A 13,215-nucleotide genomic window follows, 5' to 3' on the forward strand; every position below is an offset into this window, starting at 1 on the left:
GGAAATGTGAGATAAGGAACCACAGCTCCCCAGGGCCAGGCTCTGGAATTCAGTGCTGATGCTGGCTTACCTGGTGTCATGTGAAAAGAGGAAAAGACAGGTGAGCCACACAGAAGGCATGCTGCCTGCAATGGGTTGGACCTCTTCCCACCCCCATCAGCTTCTGGGAGGGTGTTTTGCCTTGAACAGGCTACACCTGAGAAAACTGTTATAATTTTATGCTCAAGCTACACCAAGCAAAGGACAGTGAGCACAAGGTCAGAGCTTAACTAATTCTTATTGACTGATTGATTTAATGAATTGGCTCACTGTTTAATCCTACAGGAAAAGCAATGTTAGAGTAGCTCAGAAAAGTAACTTGTTTCATAAATGGCTTCATACAAATATCAACAGTCTGTGACTATAAACAGGTTCTCATCCATAAAATTATAAGTGATAATAATTGTTATTGTTGTTGTTTAGTCACTAAGTCTGTCTGACTCTTTTGTGACCCCAGGGACTGTAGCCCAACAGGCTCCTCTGTCCACGGGATTTCCCAGGCAAGAATACTGGAGTGGGTTGCCATTTCCTTCTCCAGGGGCTCTTTCCAGCTCAGACACTAAACCTGTGTCTCCTGCATCGGCAGGTGGATTCTTTACCATTGAGCCACCAGGGAAGCCCAAGTGATAATAAACCACTTTACAAATGGACAGTTGCCTGGATAATATCTCTTAAGAGTAATTCTCGGTTCATTAAATTTAATCAACTTGCAGTGGGTTGTTATATTGGGGATAGCTGTTAAGTGGCCTCAGGGTTTTGAATACTACCATACAAGATTTGTTCATCCCCCTAGGATTTAAAACTTTCAGAGACGGGGTAAAGAATCATATCCTGTTTCCCCAGCAAGCAAAAGAAATCTAGAGAGATGCACACAAAAATATGCTCTCAGAGATACTGCATTTTAAGTAGGAATCTACCAACTGCATTTTATCAAAGGCAGAGCAAAGGATTGATCACTTAGCTAAAATATGACTATTTTAATAATTAGCACTTATCTAAGTTATTTGGCAAAGAAATGGCATAGAAGTGTAGGAATAAGAACAAAATGGTTAATGCCTTTCTGTAATACATTACTTAACAGATTTTGTATAAATAGATGTTACAGTTTCTTGCTTAAATGGCCTTCTCCCATATTTCTCTGGCATTTAGATATTTCTTAGACTTCCCTGGTGGTTCAGATGGTAAAGCGTCTGCCTACAATGCGGGAGGCCAGAGTTTGGTCCCTGGGTAGGCAAGATCCCCTGGAGAAGGAAATAGCAACCCACTCCAGTACTCTTGCCTGGAAAATCCCATGGATGGAGGAGCCTGGTAGGCTACAGTCCATGGGGTGGCAAAGAGTCGGATACGGATACGACTTAGCGACTTCACTTCTTAGGCTAATTTTAGATTTGGGGCACATTTGGAATTTCAAAAAGTCCAGCTTTCTCCAGGGCATTTATATCACATTCCAAGAAACAAAGGAGCTGCCACTCCTTGGAGCAGCCTCTAGGCAGGCTAGGCAGGCAGCCTCTAGGCTGCCCCAGGTATAGACAGTCATGCAGTGGTAGGGTTTTTCCACTCTGTGACCCAAGGGCAAATGTAAAACCCATATATTAGACGATGTACTTAGATTTCTTAAATGAATGACTGTTGAATTCCGTGGTATATTTAAAAAAAAATTTAACCTCCAGTCATTTCCAATACTTTGTAACCACCTAAGACCTTCAGCCTCTAGCTGTGTCTGAGAGAGGAAAGCTTCTATTTCCTCAAAGATCTTAAAACTTTAAAAGAATTGATTTTTCTAAATTGTATGGGGTTGCCAGGACCATTCAATAGGGAAAGGATAGTCTTCAACAAATAATGCTGAGAAAGTCAGATATCCACATGCAAAAGAATGAAATTGGACACTTAAGGCATATGGACCCTTATACAATATGCAAAAGTTAACACAAAATGGATAAAGACTCAAACATAAGAACTAAAACTACAAAACTTTGGATGAAAACACAAATAAAGAGCCTCATGATACTGTTCAGTTCAGTTCAGTCGCTCAGTCATGTCCAACTCTTTGCGACCCCATAAACTGCAGCACGCCAGGCCTCCCTGTCCATCACCAACTCCTGGAGTTCACCCAAACCCATGTCCATTGAGTCAGTGATGCCATCCAACCATCTCATCCTCTGTCATCCCCTTCTCCTCCTACCCTCAACCTTTTCCAGCATCAGGGTCTTTTCAAATGAGTCAGCTCTTCGCATCAGGTGGCCAAAGTATTGGAGTTTCAGCTTCAACATCAGTACTACCAGTGAACACCCAGGACTGATCTCCTTTAGGATGGATACTAGGGTTAGTAATAATTTTTTTGATATGATACCAAAAGAATAGGCAACCAAAGAAAAAATAGGTAAACTGGATTTCATCAAAATTTAAAACTTTGGTGCACCAAAGGACAGTAGTGATTTTATGAAAAGGCAACTCACAGAATTTAAGAAAATATTTGCAAATCACAATCAGATTGGAACCTGTGCGATGCTGGTAAAATGATGCAGACACAGTGGAAAATGTGGGTTACTATATCCAACAATTCCACTTCTGGGTAGATCCCCTAAAAAACTGAGAACAGAAACATGAGCATTTGTACAACAACATTGACAGTAGCATCATTCAACATAGTCAAATCTGCAAATAACCCATATATTCATCTGGGGATGCCTGGAGAAACAAAACATTTGTCCAAGGGTATTTTAGTCATGTTCAGAAAAAAGAGAAATTCTGACACACACTACAACGTGACATTTAAGACATTATGTTAAGTGAAATAAGTGTAAGATGACAAATATTACATGATTCCATAGTGGTTGCCAAAGGCTTCTGGGGTAGGGGGTGGGCAGTGGGAAGGGAGAAATGCAGTGTTATTGTTTCATGGTACAGAGTTTCTGTTTCGGAAGATGAAAATGTTCCAAAGATGGGTCATGGTTATGGTTGCACAACAATGTGAATGTACTTAATGCCACAGAACTGTACACGTAAATAAACATTTTTATGTTATGTAGATATTAACAGTAAAATTACATGTCTGATTGTGCTTCTAAAATGCTTACCAACTTAATCTTAAGTACAAATTAGTTTAGAAGTCCAGTGAATCATGACTACATTTTTATTTAAATGATTCAAAATATGCACAGAAAAAAAGCAATGTGGGACCAGACATGAGGTAATGATCTTTTTTTTTTCTAAAAGGGATTTTCTACAATGAATATATTTTTATGTAGTAAAGGACAAACATGTACAAAGTTTCTGACTTGTGTTCCCTAAGTTCTTAGTTATGTAAATTAGTATTTAACATATAAACCTATTTTCCTCCATTTAAAACGTTTCGCTGTCATTTAAATCCTGACATTCAATGTAAATTCAAGTAGAAATCACTGAAGTAAAAGTCACAGTTCTTAAATCTCCAAAAAAGGACCTTTTCTTAAATCTTAAATTTCTTAAATCTCAAGAAAAGGACCTAGATACTAAGGAAGAAGAGCAGGAAAGTAAAAGCAGTTACTACCTGCCACATTTCCTTTTTTCTTAATTAAACTAAAATTTTCTGTAAACAACTCGTTTCTGTTGGTTTTGAGGAAAACTTGAGAGACAAGAAGAACCCCTAACTGGGGAAGACAGGAGAGGGGCATTACAAAATATCACCTCTTCTCTGGAGACCCTCCCAGCCCTTTGCCTTGCTGGGATTTGGGCAGTGACCAGGGCGCCACGTTCTCTGAGGAACTGTGATTCCGCTCCTCAAACCCAGCTTGTACCACCCTTAACCCTGGAGGTCGGCTTGCGGGCTTTGCATTCCTCCAGCCTGCCCCACCTTCGCTGCGGAATAAGCAGGAACTACTGGACGAGACAGTTCTCAGTCCTCCCGAAGACTTTCACCAAGAACTCTAGGATTAGGACTTGAAGTTAAAACAAAACAAAACAAAACCCTAGGGAAGGAGGCACAAGGTTATGCTAAAAATCCACTTGGGACCCCCTGCAAGCCTCTTTTCGTGAACCACCGACTGAGCGGACGAATTCGAGGTAATTAGTTGATCTGGGTCCCCAGGGAGGCGTCGGCCGCCCTCCTCAGTTCTGCCCAGTGGCCCTCAGTTCGCTGCCGTGGGGTCCGCTGAGGCTGGCACCTGGACAATTTGGGACTAGCCTTGTCACGCGCCGGGAGTCCCAGCACAGGGGCCCCGCCTATATGAAGCTCAGCCAATCGCGGGTCGTGCTAGTGGGGGGCGGGGCCTGCCGAGCGCATTCCCGGAGCCTTAAATGGGAGGTTTTGGTGCCCACAACCCAACTTCAGACGCCCCGAGATCCGCAGCCGCCGGCTGCGCCTGTGCGTCAGCCCTCGCCACAGGTGAGCGCCACGGGATGGGAAGTGGCGCGGCCGGGTCACCCCGGCTAGCAGCGCGACTGCAGCCTTGAGGGTCGAGGGCTTGGGGAGGGGTCCCAGGGGGCTTCGGTCTGACAAGGCAGCATGACCCCAGCTAGCTGGACTGCAGGGCGTTTGTCGGCACCGCGTCTACATACTCTGTCAGCGGAGGGAGTTCGCTGGGCCCGCCCCTGGGCTGGGCCCGCCTGCAGCGCGGGAGGGTGGCTCGTCCTGGCCGCTGTTTGAGTCCCAGTAGTCTTCTTGCCTGGAGAATCCCAGGGACGGCGGAGCCTGGTGGGCTGCAGTCCATGGGGTCGCACAGAGTCGGACACGACTGAGGCGACTTAGCAGCAGCAACAGCAGCAGAGCCTAACCCTGTCCCGCGCGGAAACTGAGGTATCAGAGCTCGTTTTTCCACCCACATCCATAGACTTCCCCTACTGTCCTTGTATAACTACTTGGGAAGATAAATGTTTTTACTCCACCATAGTGGCTCAGGAAAAAAAGATGGCCTTTTAGAAAGATTGGTTTAATCAGATACTCATTTCTTCTCCCTTCCTAGGTTTTTCAACATGAATCCTTCACTCCTCCTGACAGCCCTTTGCTTGGGAATAGCCTCAGCTGCTCCAGCATCTGACCACAGTTTAAATACACAATGGAAATTGTGGAAGGCAGTACACAGGAAACTATATGACTTGGTTGGTAACATATGAAACTGTCCATCTGAAACCCTGCAGAGAATGATCCATGCTGTTGGGAGTTTATAGCAGATAGTAGTCTCTTGAGGCTGGCTCTTATCAGAGCAGTAACTTTATGGCACCTGTCACTGAGTAACACTATGGGCATTTGCCCTGTCATGTGGGCGCTGGAGAACAGCTCCGAAGAGTATAGAGCCATCTCTGGCCATGGTCTCCCTTCCTCTTTATATATAAATCCACTTGGTGACGGTGTGTGCTGTCGCTTCAGTCGTGTCCGACTCTGTGACCAGGTTCCTCTGTCCATGGGATTCTTCAGGCAAGAATACTGGAGTGGGTTGCCATACCCTCCTCCAGGGGATCTTCCCGATGCGGGGATTGAATCGGTGTCTCTTGCATCTCTTGCCTTGGCATGGGAGTTCTTTACCACTTAGCACCACGTGGTGAAGCTCAAAGAGTATAGGCTACCTGTTTGCCTCTAGAATGAAGAAGAATGGAGAAAAGCGGTGTGGACGAAGAATATGAAAATGATTGAGCTGCATAATCAGGAATACAGCCAAGGGAAACATAGCTTCAGCATGGCAATGAATGCCTTTGGTGACATGGTGAGTGTGGCATGAATTTTTTGTGCCTTCTCTCCTTAACACTTTAGCAAAATAACCTCTTGCTTTTCAACATTCTATTTCCTTTTCCTTGAAGACCAATGAAGAATTCAGACAGGTGATGAATGGCTTTCAAAAGCAGAAGAACAAGAAGGGGAAAGTGTTCCACGAATCTATCTTTGCTTCGATTCCCCCATCCGTGGATTGGAGAGAGAAAGGCTATGTAACTCCTGTGAAGAATCAGGTATGACGGTATTCAGCAGATCTCTCTTCAAGAGTAAAGCCAAATAGGAGTTGCCATCCTTGCTATGATACACTGTGAAACAACATGCAATTCACTAGGTTTTAAAAGCATTTCCAAATATATGGGCTACTGTCAAAGTCTTGCTATTTGTTTTGTAAATTATGCTTCTAAATTTTGTTTTCAGGGGTTGTGTGGTTCCTGTTGGGCTTTTAGTACCACTGGTGCCCTTGAAGGACAGATGTTCCGAAAAACTGGCAAACTTGTTTCACTGAGTGAGCAGAACCTGGTGGACTGCTCTCAGCCTGAAGGCAATCAGGGTTGTCGCGGTGGCTTCATGGATAATGCCTTCCAGTATGTTTTGGACGCTGGAGGCCTGGACTCAGAGGAATCCTATCCATACACTGGATTGGTAAGAGGAGCTCCTTGTTATCAAAGTTGAACACTTTAGGGGAAAACAGATATCATGTTTTGAATCCACATTTTAGATTGTAGAATCTTTATCTGCAGACTGTCAAAACTGTCATTAAAATAGTTAGCCTTGCACAGTTCTCTGTTTAGCTACTTACCATGTGTTCATGCTGTCACTTCAATCATATCCAACTCTGCGACCTTCTGGACTATAACCCACCAGGCTCCTCTGTCCATGGATCCTCCTCCAGAGGATCTTCCTGACCCAGGGATCGAACCCGCATCTTTTATGTCACCTGTATTGGCAGTCAGGTTCTTTACCACTAGTGCCACTTGGGAAGCCCAGATAGTTACCATAAAGCTGTTAATATTTCTATAGTATGTGGAAATACGCATTTGTTGTTGTTGTTTAGTCACTCGGTCGTATCTGACTCTTTTGCAACCCCATAGACTGTAGCCTGCCAGGCTCCTCTGTCTGTGGGATTTACTGGGCAAGATTACTGGAGTGGGTTGCCATTTCCTCCTTCAGGGGATCTTCCTGACCCAGGGATCAAACCCCTGTCTCCATGTCTCCTGCCTTGTAGGAGTAAAGGTGGATTATTTACTACTGAGGCACCGGGGAAATATACATATCATTCTCTATAAGTACAAATTTCTCCTGAGTAAAAGTTTCTTATGGGCAGGTAGATTGAGAGTGTCTGAATGAATAAACACTAGCTAATTTTTCCATTTCAAAACAGCCAATAGCATTTCATCTCCTGGGATGCTTTGTAACAAACTTGACTTAGAAATCATTAAGCTGCAGATTGTCTTGAACTCGTGTACCCCAGGAGGAGGATGGTATTAATCAAGTCTCTTCCCCATTACCTTTGAAAGGATGGCACCTGCCATTACAATCCCAACAATTCTGCTGCTAACGAAACTGGTTTCGTGGACCTCCCTAAGCGGGAGAAGGCTCTTATGAAGGCAGTGGCAACTTTGGGCCCCATCTCTGTTGCTGTAGATGCAGGCAATCCATCTTTCCAGTTCTATAAGTCAGGTAAGTATTTGTGTATGTTGAAATTCAGGCAGAAAAATGGGAAAATCACCATGACATACAGCAAAATTGACTCTTTGGTATGTAGAATTCAATGTAAAATTTGAAGGTGTATAGATTTAATATAGTTGTTAATATTAGTATTTGTGCCTGATGTGTCCATTTGACATTACTTGAACCATATCCCCATGATTTTAAGCACTTCATAAATATATTTAAATGACTACTTAATTCGATTCGTGTAGCTTAATTTACTTTTTTCCAGTTGTGTGTGCTCAGTTGTGTACATAACTCTTTGCAGCCCCATGGACTGTAGTCCACCAGGCTCCTCTGCTTGTAGAATTTTCCAGGCAAGAATGCTGGAGTGGGTTGCCATTTCCTACTCAAGGGCATCTTCCCAAACCAAGGATCGAACCCACGTCTCGTGAGTCTCCTGCATTGTTGGCAGGCAGATTCTTTACCACTAGCACCACCTGGAAAGCCCTGTTTATGACTGTAGCCACCCAGAGTTTCAACTGTTAGACCTTTGAAATTTTCCAAAGAATTTTTCTACTGTGATTAAAACTAGAAAGAACTTCATGGCTGAAGTAATTTTGTGTTGTGTGCTATTTCCCTAGACTGAATGTCCTGAAAGTAAAATGATAAGATTTTAGGGAGTATTCTTTTATGTCTCTTGACATGTTGTTTACAAAAGAGAGTATGCGGTTTGTATATCTGCTAGTGTTAGATGAGGGCCTGGATCCCTAGCCTAGAATGAAAAAGAAAAATCTTGTTTTTAAATCTTATCTAGATTTATATCATTTAGCTGAATTTTGAGATGTCTCCTTACCCTGATTAATAGACTAGGTCACTTGGAGGTCTTCACCCCAACATTGTATTTTATTTTCCCAGGCATTTATTATGAGCCAAAATGCAACAGTGAATTCCTGGATCATGCTGTTCTGGTAGTTGGCTATGGCTTTGAAGGAGCAGACTCAGGTGACAATAAATATTGGCTTGTCAAAAACAGGTATAAAATGCCCCAAATACTTATATTTGAGGTTGAAAAGGGGAGTCCTTTTTGGAATCAGCATTTGAATTCAGGTCCTCAAATCCTTAAGTACACTTCTGAAGTCTTATGCCACTTAGGGTGATCACAGACATATTTCTGTTTGATTTTAACATTAAGATACTGTCTGAAGTTGCCTAAGGTATTGATGTAGTTTAGGGATCATCTCATTTCTAAATCCAAACACTTTTTTAATTCTAAAACACATCTGGCCCCACAAGTTTCTTTTTTATGTCTCTAATTTTATAGTTCTGTGAAAGGTTTGAGGATAGAAGTTATTTGTACATTTAGAACTCAACCATGAACAAGAACAACTGTATTTCTTGCTTCTTTCTGAATCTGTCTTGACCTCTGGTGCACTGTTTAAGTATTAATAAACATAAATGTGTTTGATTCTTTGTATAAAATGAAAACCTTCTCTTCTTTCAGCTGGGGTGAACATTGGGGCATGAATGGCTACATAAAGATGGCCAAAGACAAGAACAACCACTGTGGAATCGCCTCCATGGCCAGTTATCCTACTGTCTAAATCTCAAAGGCTGGATTAAGAACAATATCCAGAGGAAGGATATTCTCTTAAAACTGACCAGACTTTATTGTGTGGGAATGAAAGACTTGAATCATTGAAGATCCAAGTTGTGATCTCAATTCTGTGACATTTACACTGGTGAAATGTTACCACTTCTTTCACTACTGTTGTAAATATATTTGTATGATCAACTTGCCTAGTGAATTTTGAACTTTCATGTTTTAAAAGGATGTATAAAGTTTTACCTTTTAAAATAACACTTTGTTTCAGAATAGAGGTGGTGCTTCTTTCTGTTTTTAATACATTAAATTTTTGTAGAGTAAAAAGCATAATTGGACTCTTAAGACATAACTGATTATTTGTTGTTGTTGTTTAGTTGCTAAGTCATGTCTGATTCTTGTGAGCCCACAAGGCTCCTCTGTCCATGGAATTCCCCAGGCAAGAATACCAGAGTGGGTTGCCATTTCCTTTTCCAGGGGATCTTCCCAACCCAGGGATCAAACCCACGTCTTCTGCATTGCAGGTGGGTTCTTTACCTCTGAGCCACCAGGGAAGCCCCTAACTGAATGTGCCAGTAGTCTATTAGGAGAAGGGCTGTGTGGCCTTCTGGTTCTTATGAATATGCAGATCTTATGTTAGCTGCCCATTGACTGTGTCTGACATCCCTTGAATAGAGCAAAATTTGACAATCTAAAGGACAAGCATAAGTCGTTTTGTACAAGAGTTGTTAAAAAATCAAATCAAAGCTAGCTTGGATTCTCTTTTGAGCCTCCTAGATTACTGAATGTGTCTCATGCTCTGGCCAGTCATATTTCTCCACCAGGCACTGTTGTGGCTCTCCTAGGCCTCTGCTTAGGTCCCAGTGTGGAGTTTTCAGGGAGTGCGAACATGAAGTTAAAGAGTGGCTGCTTCAAATCTGGCCCTTGTTTCCATCCAGACTCCATACAGAGTGCAGGGCTCTGAGGGAAGACCCTGCGCAGGCTGTCCTCACCATTGGACAGGGCATCAAACAGACCGCCTCCTGAGGGCTCAACCTCCCTTCCCTTCACCCCAACTCAGGGGAACGGGAAGCAGCTGCCACCAGAGCCTATGTTGGTGAAGTTTTCTGCTCAGCACAGAACGAACGTCATTGGTGAACCTGAGGGCATCTGGCATCAGAATCGGGTCGAGAAGGGTGAGATTGCTGGGGTCACTGAGCCAGGATTTGATGGGGATGGCCTTGGCTGGCTTCCGTAAGCCCTGGAGAGTCACGCAGGATCACAGTGCTGGAGAAGTCACTGTGGACCACAGAGAGTGTCCTGGAGGTAGTGGCCAGGTTCCAAAGTGCAGTACTGTCTGTAGTATTTCCAGAGTGCTTCTGCTATTATCCAGTGCATCAGCCACAGTAGAGCCCCGAGTCTCCACTCTTGCTGTGACCACCACCAGCTGGGACCACTGGCTCACCACTTCCAGGAAGGAAGCCACATGGGGCCTCTTACCTACAAAATCCCAAAGGGATGTTTGTCTATTACCACCTCCAGAATGAATTCAGGAGGTGTTCCAGGTGGACTGTGGGCCTCAGGACCCCACCAAAACGGGAGTGAGTAACACCAGGATATTCCCCTTCACCTGGCTTGGCCGATTCTGGGACACCTGACCGCCGGTTCCCTGGGAGTAGGGTGGCGGGGAGGGCCTGGAACGCGGTGATGGGGTGGGTTAGGGGTGGGCCGAGGGGACAGAGTCCCAAGTGGTCGAAGAGGATGCAGAGAGGGGCACAGTAGGGGTGGCTCAGAAAGCCACCTACGACGAGCCATCTTTCTGATGACTCAGAAAGCCCAGCAGAACAGAGAGTTGGGGGACAGATGTGGGCAGCCCACTGGGGCCCACGTGGGCTGGGAGTGGTACTGATGGCTTCGCGGAGGTTGCTGGAAGGGCCGAGACAAGTGGTGCTACAGTGGGGTCCTCTGAGACCAGGCGGGAAGGGGATGAATTGAGGAGCTAGGGAGAAGGGAGGGAAGGATAAGGAGAGGGGAGGGGCAGGGGGAGCAGGCGGTGGCCTGCTGTGCAGGCGTGTTAGGGCACTGCCCCTAGGAAAGACAGTAAATTGTTTTCACAAGGAAATAATTCACATTTTAGAAAAGTGAACACATGCACATATGATTTCCAATCGAGAAAAGGGCCTTAGAGATCATGATCGTTTGACCCACGATGTTATAGGATATAACTCTGAAAATGAATGTCCCAGAGTCTGTTTCTAGTGCAACTTCCCAGACTGCTAGTGAAGACAACGTGGCTACTTTGCAACAGACCCAAAGCATTGCCAAGAACGTTTGTCTTTACATCCATAAGCGATGAAGGACAAGCACCCACTTTTGAGACTGGGCTTCAAAATTAGTATGGTGGCCTCTGAGGTGGACAAGAGGTGAATATCAAAAGTGATTGTCTGAAGCCTAATTTACACCTAGGTCCCTAATTCCTGAATTTGATTTTAAAAAGAAAAACTCCTTAACATTCTGCAGACTAAGGAAACATAGTATTTACTGTCTTTGGGTTTAAAATTCTCATATTCCTACTCAGGAAAATAAAAAGAAGTGGAAGCATTCAGTTAATAGAATGCTGTAATTCCTTATGAGAACATGAAGTAGAGAACAATTAGGGTCTCAGCCCACAAAACTTCCAGCAGCCTCTGGTCAAGTCCATCTGCACTGGACTGTGTGTCATGCTGGAGGCTCAATTCAGCCACAGGTGCTTACATTTCCAACTTCTTGACCCAAAATGACAGATGTGTTCAGAGTAAAAGTCTGTGGGTTTTGAGATAGCACGACCCAGTGTAGCCACTGGAAAATTTGGGAGGCTCCCGTTCTGAGCCCCTTCGACTGGTTGGGGCCAGATTGAGACAACCAGAATTGTAGCATCCCCTGTGTCTTGGTGACGCTGTAGAAGAGACATTCCCAACCCTGAGGAGGAGATGGTGCTATTCGAGGGAGGTAGTTGAAACACCAGAAGGGAGAGAAACCTGACGTGGACCCAGAGGATCCAGTCAATGTTATTGTTGTGTTGTTTAGAGACTAAGTCATGTCCGACTCTTTTGCGACCCCCTGGACTGTAGCCGACCAGGCTCTTCTGTTCATGGAATTCTCCAGGCAAGAACACTGGAGTGGGTTGCCATTTCCTTCTCCAGGGGATCTTCCCAACCCAGGGATCAAACCTGGGTCTCCTGCAATGCCAGCAGATTCTTTACCACTGAGCCACCAGGGATGCCTGAGTCAATCAATAATACAGAATAAAAGGGTGGGTGTCTGAGCATAGAATTCCCAGGTTAGAACCCTTAGAAAAGAGAAATGACATTTAGAGAAAGGGGGAAGTGATTAGATTAAGGTGCGGGAGATGGGGCTTTTTAGGTTTTTAGGACGCACACAGGTTTTTAGGACACAGGGGAACCAGTGGAGCATGCAGTGAAAAGACTATTCTGGTTATTTATTATTGTAAAAGCAAACTATAAGGAAATAGCAGTTTGAAAAAAAAAAAAAAAACCTGTCTTTCCAATTTCCTGAGTGAGCTTAATTACACTGTTTTCCGTTGGAAGTCTTTCATGCATGCGGTAATCGCTAGCAGTTCTGACAGGCCGACATCCAAGCAGGCTCACTCACGTGGTCATCCTAGATGCAGTTGTAGTCTGGGCATTCAGCCCTGGCTGCCAACCAGAGTACCTACATGGACCTCCCCATGAGGTGAACTCCCATGGCATGAAGGCTGGCCTGGAGAGGAACATCCCGAGAGAACAGGCCAGAATGCCTAACGAGGAACTGCAAGGCCTCTTTTGACCTGATCTTAGTCCCAAGTGCAACCTCTGCTGCTTCACTGTATTCAGAGCATGTTGCCCAGGTTCTAGGGGAAGGGGTTGACAGTCCACCTCCTGGTGGGGCAAGGCAAGGTCACTTAGTAGAAGAGCATGTGGGATGGAAGATGTGGTTGCGGCCATCTTTGGAAAATGCAATCTGCCACCTTCAATCTCTGAAAGCCCACTAGAAAGGACTCCTTAGTGTCTGTCACCTTGCTTCACTATGACAGGCTAGCTCATACTGCTTTCACATAATCTTGCAAGTACAGCCCAAGATTCTAAGAAAATGCCTAGATGCAGATATGAATGAAAATGTGAAGACCTCTCAGATGTCAAATGATTAAACAGATATTAGAATCTTCTGCATCTTTCAAAGACATTTACGTTTGTTTAAACTGTGAAAAGTTTGAAACAGT

General features: G+C 44.3%; 1 protein-coding gene and 1 pseudogene across 5 annotated transcripts; one reads left to right on the forward strand and one right to left on the reverse strand.

The window, feature by feature from the left end:
* The first annotated feature begins 4,281 nt into the window (after nucleotides 1-4,281).
* CTSL (cathepsin L) lies at nucleotides 4,282-9,305 on the forward strand. 5 transcript variants are annotated; one of them, XM_081538916.1, is made up of 9 exons: nucleotides 4,340-4,402; nucleotides 4,689-4,813; nucleotides 4,980-5,115; nucleotides 5,595-5,717; nucleotides 5,812-5,958; nucleotides 6,143-6,367; nucleotides 7,243-7,405; nucleotides 8,294-8,411; nucleotides 8,880-9,305. In XM_081538916.1, exons 3-9 carry the CDS (start codon nucleotides 4,990-4,992, stop codon nucleotides 8,977-8,979), a joined length of 1,002 nt encoding a protein of 333 aa, XP_081395042.1. In that variant the 5' UTR covers nucleotides 4,340-4,402; nucleotides 4,689-4,813; nucleotides 4,980-4,989; the 3' UTR covers nucleotides 8,980-9,305. The 5 variants fall into 5 exon arrangements, with proteins under 5 accessions (XP_081392854.1, XP_081394200.1, XP_081392058.1 ...); XM_081536728.1 differs by lacking the exon at nucleotides 4,689-4,813 and having other exon boundaries at nucleotides 4,282-4,402; XM_081538074.1 differs by lacking the exon at nucleotides 4,689-4,813 and having other exon boundaries at nucleotides 4,303-4,402; nucleotides 8,294-8,380.
* Nucleotides 9,306-10,008: 703 nt separating this feature from the next.
* Nucleotides 10,009-10,772, reverse strand: LOC145516417 (CTD nuclear envelope phosphatase 1 pseudogene; annotated as a pseudogene).
* Between the last annotated feature and the right edge of the window lie 2,443 nt (nucleotides 10,773-13,215).

The sequence above is a fragment of the Giraffa tippelskirchi genome, chromosome 1, assembly GCF_054371585.1.
Source record: "Giraffa tippelskirchi isolate mGirTip1 chromosome 1, T2T-mGirTip1v1.2.pri, whole genome shotgun sequence".
NCBI classification, from domain to species: Eukaryota; Metazoa; Chordata; class Mammalia; order Artiodactyla; family Giraffidae; genus Giraffa; species Giraffa tippelskirchi.